The sequence below is a fragment of the Meleagris gallopavo genome, chromosome Z (assembly GCF_000146605.3).
Source record: "Meleagris gallopavo isolate NT-WF06-2002-E0010 breed Aviagen turkey brand Nicholas breeding stock chromosome Z, Turkey_5.1, whole genome shotgun sequence".
Lineage (NCBI taxonomy): Eukaryota > Metazoa > Chordata > Aves > Galliformes > Phasianidae > Meleagris > Meleagris gallopavo.
The window spans coordinates 15,041,684-15,050,948 of NC_015041.2; the positions used below are offsets into that span (position 1 = coordinate 15,041,684).

Sequence of the window (9,265 nt, forward strand, 5' to 3'; positions counted from 1 at the left end):
TCTAGTTTTCCTTTTGCTATTAACATACTTGAAGAAGCCTTTTTTATTATCCTTTATCACTTTAGCCAGATTCAATTCCAGGCGGGCTTTAGCCTTCCTCGTTGCATCCCTGCAGGTCCTGACTACATTCCTATATTCTTCCCAAGTGGTCAGACCCTTTTTCCACATTTCATGGACCTTAACATATTTTAATATTTTAAGGTATAATATTTCAACTTTCTGTGAGAAAAATCTGACTGCTTTTAAAAAGAATGCATCTTTAAATGGCTAAAAAAGGCATTTTGAAATGGCTTTAACAAATTTAGGTTATTAATAGAACCGGAATGAGAGAATAAGACATCCACTATCTTCAGCCATGTTTCTTTCCAATTGCACATTCTGATATTTTTTCCATCCATTAATTCTCCACTCCCTCAGGTAATCAGGGATACCATAGCACAATCTCCAAAGGTTTTTGCGTAAGTAGAGCTGTATGGCATTGGGGTTACAGTGTGAGTGTCCCATCTAAACCAGCCACCCTGAAGTTATTACTACAGACATAACCTCACCATTGCAAGCTGGTTTGCCAGCTTACAGTAAAGCAGAAAACATGCGCAGCTGTCCTTCCCAGTTCTGCTTAGAGGAGCTTTGATCCAAAGCGATGTAGTCACACAGGTGGCACTACACAGCCGACAGGGGCCATCTAGTGTCTAGCTCTTACATCATGAACCACTGCTCAGACAGCTAATTGAGATATCCCAACAGGCTTCTGCAGATGAAAGAGCTGGGGAAACATAACACCAAATCAGCCAGCTCGTGCCATTTGGAGACAGCTGATGTACAACAGCATTCAGTGTTAGCGCTGCCCAGCATTTGTGTGACTCTGACCAAGAGGCAAGACAGGATGAGAAAATATTTTGAGGTTCACTGGCAATAATTACTTTAATATTTTTCCATTTGCCATTTTCGGAAGATGATCTTGTTCTCTTCTTTTCCTGGATGCTTAGAGCTAAGTGCTCTGCAGATGAAGCAAGTACTTGAAGCAGACACAGCTTTTGCTGGATGTCAGGTTTCAATAAATCTGTGTCTTAACTAAAAGACTTAGTGAGACTGCATCTGGAATGGCTGTGTCCAGTTCTAGGCCCCTCAGTTCAAGAAGGACATGGAACTGCTTGAGAAAGTCCAGAGCAGAGCCACAAAGATGATGGAGTGGAGCACCTCCCTTATGAGGAAAGGCTGAGGGAGCTGGGTCTCTAGCTTGGAGGAGGCTGAGGGGTGACCTCATTAATGTTTATGAATATGTAAAGAGTGAGTGCCAGGAAGATGGAGCCAGGACAAGGGGGCAACAGGTGCAAGCTGGAACATAGTAGATTCCACATAAACATGCAAAAACCTTCATGGTGAGGGCAACAGAACACTGGAATAGGCTGCCCAGAGAGGTTGCAAGGTCTCCTTCTCTGGAGACATTCAAAACCCACCTGGATGCATTCCTGTGTGACCTGATCCAGGTGCTCCTGCTCCAGCAGGGAGATTGGACTGGATGAAGGTCCCCTCCAATCCATGACATTCTGTGATTCTGTTAAATTTATCATTTTGAAAATGTCAAAGTGAAACTGCCTCAGCAATTTGAGACTTACTACTTACGTCTTTAATGTAGGAAAATCATCACATCAGTCAAATTTCAGTGCTGATTTCTGTCAAACAGCACCTTCTGATATTGATGATTAGTTCTACCATTTACACTAGCTTCCTTGCATTTGCACATGGAACAGACGCATTTCTTTATACACACAGGAAGTCATGCAAAACCATGGAAAAATGAAGGTATTTTTTACATAATCTCATTTTCAAAAGATGTTAATGGAGAATTTGGAACTTCAGCCTGAAGTGGCTACAGCGTGGATACAATCAGTGTTTTCAAATTCATATGCTAAAGGTCAGAATGATCAATGGTAATCTCCAGTGTAACCCCCTGAACAGTTGACTCCACATAATCTTACCTGCTTATTTTCTCATTGCTCATAATGTTAGAGCAAGAACATTTATTTAAAGACTTCAGATGTTTTAAAAACCCATCACTCACTTTCCTAAATTATTCAAGTGTTAATAATCATCATGTTGAAAAAAAGTGGATTTTCCCCACCCCTCTGAGATTTGCTCAGTAAAATAATTCTTTCTCCAAAACTCAAATTATTACTCTCAATAGCTCCTAGGGCAATGTCCGTACTATCCCGATGTTGTGATTTACTTTGTGTAATGAAAGATACAAATATGTATTAATACTTGCTGCTGAAAACCCTTTTCAGTTACTAACATAATTCATTTTCATTAAGAAGCATGAATGTCACTTTCCCACATAAAAAACAGAAATATTTAATACCTTTGGTATATATCTCTCTCCTGTATCACAACTGATAGTTTTGTTATCACAGAAGCATCTGGATTGAAGCAGGCCTTCAAGATTCCTGGAGTCCAACCATTAACCCAACCCATCAAGTGCTGTCTTCATGCCACACTCACCTAAACTACTGCTAGGGTTTTGTTAATTCCTGAGGAAGTTCTGTCTGTGGTCCCCCTGGCCATAGAAATTTTAGTATACTTTTAGCTTTTTCTCATAATGATATGAGTGTCTTTCTATCAGCTTCCTAATTTTTCCATTCCTACTTTAACATGTCCTTTCAAAATAAAATATTTTAAATATTCTACTTACATGAATACAGTTATGTATTTATGGGTACCTAGTAAAAACTTCTAACTGCTTGCAGACCATAAAGAGGTTCTGACACTGGTTCTGTTAAAAAACAATGATCCCTAAAGTTTCTGTAATGGTATGAGATGCCTGATATGTCTTCCCTTCAGAAGGGTATGAAATCCCTTCTAAAATAAGTATTTTATAATGAAAGGGACAGGATGGACTCTAAGGAAATCCTAATATTCTCCTTCTTACCAACCCACACCAACAAATCAAGTACAACAGGAACCTTTTTCACCATCTGCTGGTCAGTATTCAAGGACCATCTCCTCCAAATCCAGAAGCAGTGCATCCTGAAAAAGAGGAAGGCAGGTGAGGACACCAGGAGGCCTCTGTGGATCAACAAGGAGCTCCTGAACTTACTTAGGCACAAAAAGAAAGTCTACAGGGAAAAAAGAAAGTCTACAGGGAGTGGAAGCAGGAATGGGTTACTTGGCAGACTACAAAAAAGTTGTGCTAACAGCCAGAAATCAGGTTAGGAAAGCTAAAACCCAGATAGAACTAAATCCAGCCAGGGACATAAAGGGGAACAAGAAGAAATTCTACAGGTATATATATCAGTGATAAAAGGAAGGTCAGGGAAAATGTGGGCCTCCTCTGGAAGGAAATTGAATACCTGGTCGTGAGGGATACCAAGAAAGCTGAAGTGCTCAGTGACTTCTTTGCCTCAGTCTTTATTGGCAAGGGGTCTAGCTGTACCTCCTAATCTGCAGAAAGCAAAGTTAAGAACTACCCACTGTACATGAAGATCAGGTTCAAGAATATCTAAAGAATCTGAACGTGCACAAATCCACGGGACCCAATGACAGTCATCCACAGGCTCTGAAGAAATTGGCAAGTTAACCACTATCCATCATATTTGAAAGGTCATGGCAGTCTGGTGAAGTTCCCACTGATTGGAAAAGGGGAAACATAACCCCCATTTTCAAGAAGAGAAAAAAAGAAGATCCAGGGAACTGCAGACCAGTCTCATCTCTGTGCTTGGCAAGATCATGAAGCAGATCCCCTTGACGGCCTTACTAAGGCACATGGAAAATAAAGATGAGGTGATTGGTGATAACCAACATGGCTTCACCAAGGGGAAGTCAAGTCTGACAAACTTGGTGGCCTTTTATGATGGAGTTACAGAATCAGTGGGTAAAGGAAGAGCAGCTGATGTCATCTACCTGGGCTTTTGCAAAGTGTTCGGCACTGTCCCGCATGACATCCCAAACTGGAGAAAAATGGATCTCATGGATGGGCTACACACTGGATAAGGAATTGGCTGGATAGTGGCACTCAGAGAGTAGTAGTTAACAGCTCAATGTCCAAGTTGAGGTCAGTGATGAGTGGTATTGCTTAGGGATTAGTGCTGGGATCAGTGCTGTTTAACATATTTGCAGGCAACATGGACAGTGGGATCGAGTGCATCCTCAGCAAGTTTGCAGATGACACCAAACTGAGTGGTGCAATTGACATGCTAGTGGGAAAGGATGCTTGAGAGATAAGCCCATGCCAACCTCACGAAGTTCAGCAATGCCAGGTGCCAGGTGCAAAATCCTGCACTGGGGCAATCCCAAGCACAAATACAGGCTGGGTGGAGAATGGCTTGAGAGCAGCTTGGAGAAGAAGGATTTGGGGGGTGTCAGTTGATGAAATCTCAGAATGAGCTGGCAGTGTGTATTTGTAACCCAGAAGGCCATATCCTGGGTTGCATCAAGATAGGATCAGAAGGTTGAGGGAGGTGATTCTATCCCTGTTCTCTGTTCTAATGGGACCTCACCTGGACTTCTGTGTCCAGTAGAGCCCCAGATTGGAGCCCCTACACAAGAATGACATGTTGGAGCAGGCCCAGAGGAGGGCTGCAAAGATGTTCAGAAGGTTGGAGTATCACCCTCATGAGTACAGACTGAAAGAGCTGGGGGGACTCTTCAGTCTGGAGAAGAGAAGGTTTTGGAGGGTCCTGATAGCAGCCTTCCAGTACCTGAAGGAAGCCTACAGGAAAGCTAGGGAGGGACTTTTATAAGGGGATGTAGAGATAGGAAACAAGAGGAAATGATTTTAAATTGGAAGAGGTAGATTTAGACTAGATATCAGAAATAAATTATTTACTGGGAGGGCAGTGAGACACAGGAACACATTGCACAGAGAGATTGTGAGTGCCCCTTCCCTGGAGAGCTGTTGGGCGGTCAGGTTGGATGTGGCTTTGAGCAACCTGGTCAAGGTGGAGATGTTCCCTCCTTCAGGAGGGTTGAAACTAGATGATCTTAAAGGTCCCTTCTAATCCAAACCATTCCATGATTCCGTGATTCTATGATCTCATCCTGTGGAGGCCTTTATATTTGCCAAAACACCATTAAAGAAAAAGCCCTCTCTGAGAACCCAGAAGCTAAAACAGTTCTAATAGTAACTTTCTGTTGTTTTCAGCCACTGAGCTTCTAAGAAATCCTCATCTCTTGAGCTAACACAGACAATAAGAACATCTATCCCATCTATCCCAGTCTTTCTGCATACTGCATGTCCTCAGTGTGAGAATCCTTCTTTGTTTTTTTGGGGTTTTTTTTTTGGCTCAAAGCTGCTTCCTGAGGTATTTCTTGTGATAAGACTATAACTGATTTATTGAGGAGGCAAGTGATGGGTGCTACCGTGTGACAATCAACATCACTTCGTGGACATTTGAAAGCACCTTCCTCTTGAGCTGTTTGCCTCCAGAAGAGAGTGCTCAAGAGTGTTTACTGGCAGAAGATCTGGCCTGTGACTAAATAGCTCCAGGTTGGTATGGGAAAACTGGGAAATGATACTATCGTGTCCTGTGAAAAACAGGATGTAGGTGGGCATCCCTGCTCCCCGTTATCTGCTGGCAAGGCCTGGAAGATGGGAACAAAGGAGTTTCTGCTGAGATCCCAAAGCCAGAAGCTGCCACTTCAAGGAAAGCTGACTCAATCACTTTGAATTTTATTTGTCACTCCAAAGAGAGCTGACTCGACCATTTTGGACTTATACATAAGTTGGTACTACCATTGAAAATTGTCATCGTCAACGGAACAACAATGCCCAACGACCCACCACTACTGAGGATTGATGACTGAACTATGAACCACGCTGCATCCATGGTGGTGACTATCTCCTTCTTGCTTCCTACAAAGACTCCTTACTTTTATTTCCTATCACCCTTCTCCCCTTCCCCATTTCTCTGATTAGGATCTATAATAAACTGGTTGGACCAACATTTGAACCGTTGTTTCTTAATCTCACGCCAGGTACACACATATCAAAGAACCTTCTCTCCCTCCCATAAATTGGAGCAAGACAGTCAGAAAGAAAGACAAGGTAAAATTTCTTTGAAGACGTGATATCAATGTCACTTAAATTTAATGTCACTGCTTCCTCTAGCAGAATATGCTGTCTCAGACTAAAAGCAAGTGTTAAGGGAATGGAAAATACCTCTGCTTGATGCCAACTGCTGGTTGTCTAAGTTAGTGAGAACTTCCTTTGGTTTCAGGCTGAGACAGAGAAATCATTCTCAAGGTTCCACAATGGCCAGGCAAATCCACAAACATGTAAGGTTAAATTTAAAGTCATCCATCCTTATCAGTGAAGAGGTACAACTGAAGAGCTGCTGGTGACTCTAGCTCTACTTTCTCATGCCGGCCTTTGCCAGCCACCTTCCTGAATAGCACCAGAGCAACTTCATTTCAATGGACCCAAAGCTCACAGATTTCCAGAACTCAATGGCACTTATTTTCCTAAGTTAAATGGCTGTTGGGAGTGTCCAGGATTAGCAGAGGTGCAGAACATTATGAGGAAGTCCTCTGTCCTTTGCCATGAACGAATACTCAATTCTTCATTCTTGTTATGCTACACTTAAATCATTGTTTACAATAGTTCTACTGCTAAAGTTATTTTATTTTCATGTCACATTTATATGACACAGAAACATAATGCTGGCTTTACCTGGATTTCCTTGCCTGTTACCCATTTCATGGCTCAGAGTCTTGTTTTTTTTTTTTATACAATTTTTGTCACATAATGGGTATTAGATTGCAATATACTAAGACAGACATTATTCCTCAAAGACCTGTGCAGTCTGGGCTAAAGCCCCCAGTGCCACAGCATGGAAAGATTCATACATAGTAGATCTATCTTAAAAGCATATTTGCATTTTGGTAAAACGTTATCCCTGCAAACAAAGAGCAAAGACAGACATGTATTCCAAACAAAATCAAATGCAGGACTAAGAATTTTCCCATAGAAATCATCTTTTGAGCAGACAGAAGCTGAGATAACTAACACATATTGCAAAAAAAACCCTCAATTTTCTGCTCAATTATCTCTCATTTTACACAACCTAGTTTAAGAAAAAAAGAAAACAAAAAAGAGTTGTGCAATTTCTGATGAATTTATGTTACTGTTTGAAAACACTGTTTTATTTTCTCCTAAATTCCACCATATAATTTTCCTAAATTCTATAGCATGGTATAAAATGTTTTCATTTCTCTTAGACCGATAACTTGTGCTTAAAATCATTTTGTGCCCTCTAGTGGCAGCTCTGTTTGGCAACGGCTGATCTAGGAAGTCTCTGCCTGCTTCCAGCTAGACGTTGCAGTTACAGATGAAGTAGAAAATGGAAGAAACTCATTTCATATACATTTTTTTAAGTGAAATTTACTATCCATCTCTACAGGTACAAAAAACTGAAGTCACTTCTAGTTATGAAAAGATAGTACTGCTGGAAAGCAAAATCATAGAATCACAGAATGGCTTGGGTTGGAAGGAATTTCAAGGATTATCAAGCTCCATCTCCCATGCCGCAGGTAGAGCCATCAACCTCCCCATTTAATACTAGACCAGATTGCCCATGGTCCCATCCAATCTGGCCTTGAACAACTCCAAGGATGGGGCATCTATAGGCTTTCTAGGCAGCCAGCCTGTTCCAGCACCTTACCACTCTCATAGTAAAGAACTTCCCTTTGATATCCAGCCTAAATCTTCCTTCCTTCAACTTAAAACCATTTCCTCTTGTCCTGCCATTATTTATCCTTGTAGAGAGTTGATTCCCCTCCTGTTTGTAGGCTCCCTTTAGGTACTGAAAGGCTGCAATGAGGTCATCCCACAACCTTCTTTTCTCCAGGCTGAACAAGTCCAGCTCCCTCAGCCTGTTTTTGTAGGTGAGGTGCTCCAGCCCCCTAATCATCTTTGTGGCTCTCCTCTGTCTTCAACAGCTCTCTGCCTTTCTTGTACTGGGGACTCCAGACCTGGATACAGTACTGCAGATGGGGCCTCACAGGGGCAGAGTAGAGAGGGACAATCACCTCCCTGTCCCTGCTGGCCACCCCTCTTCTGATGGAGCCCAGGATACCATTTGCTTTCTGAGCTGCAAGAGCATACAGCTTGTTCATGTGAAGTTTTTCACCCATCAGGACTCCCAGATCCTTCTCTGCAGGGCTGCTCTCAAGGACTCCCCCTTCCAGCCTGTATGGATGCCTGGGATTCCTCCGTCCCAAGTGCAAAACCTTGCACTTTGCTGTGCAGAGCCTCATTAGATTCACCTGGGCCCACCTTTCAGGTCTGTTGTAATCCCTCTGAATGGCATCTTTTCCTTCCATTGTGTCAACCACACCATTCAGCATGGTGATATCAGCAAACTTGCTGAGAGTGCACTCAATTCCATCATCAATGTCAGTGATAAAGGGCCTTGCATGTCCATATAAATGACATCACCAAAAATCACTAAAGATGGAACATAAATAGCAACAATAAAATGCACTCTGTAGACGTTTGGCTGAGTTTGCTCTCAGAAATGATATTTGGCCTATTTGTATCCATTTCCTACCACAAAGCACTATCCTGTGTGTTTCCTACTAGGCACTACACAATAACCAGACACATAGTTTTTCCAGGGTGAAATCCTCATAATGGTAAAAGTGAAAAGGCTAAATACTACCAGAGCTTCATCTTTGCTCCTGGAAAATCACCGTGTTTTCCTTCCTGCTTGCTCTCCATCAACTTCCACCCCTTTACTTAATTATTCTCTGGTTCATATATACTTGCATGTCAGATGCCTTTCTGTCAGACTGCTGTCATCTGTCATATGGCAAAAAAATACATCAAAGAATCACAGAATCGTTAAGAATAGAAAAGACCTCTAAGTTCAACAAGTCCAACTGTCAACCCATCGCTATCATGCACACTACGTCCCTCAGTGCCACGTTTACATGGTTCTTGAAAACCTCCAGGGATGGTGATCTCACCACCTCCAGCTGAACTATGGCAGCAGAGGTCCAATCTCTCCCATACAACCATACAGTCACCATCCACCTCTGACACTGTGGGCCAAAAAATAAACTAGGAGGCACTATTTTCAGAGCATATCTCTTAATTATGTTCATAACTTCAAAGTGTGCACATCGCATCTCCCGCTCTGTCTCTGCTGGTAGCACTGAGAGGACCAAAGATACCTCCCTGAATCAGCAAAGACGCGAGTCTTTGCACAGCGGGCACAGCGTGGCCCCGCAGACGCCACTTGCCTCCCCCGGGGCCGGCAGCGCCCCAGTG

The 9,265-nt window shown here is 42.5% G+C and overlaps 1 protein-coding gene across 1 annotated transcript in view; it reads left to right on the plus strand.

The window, feature by feature from the left end:
* Positions 1-3,154: 3,154 nt before the first annotated feature.
* SNX18 (sorting nexin 18) overlaps positions 3,155-9,265 on the plus strand; it is a 25,735-nt gene continuing 19,624 nt past the window's right edge. Inside the window, exon 1 of the mRNA XM_010725415.2 lies at positions 3,155-3,205. Coding sequence (XP_010723717.1) covers positions 3,155-3,205 — 51 coding nt within the window. The remainder of the gene's footprint in view (positions 3,206-9,265) is intronic.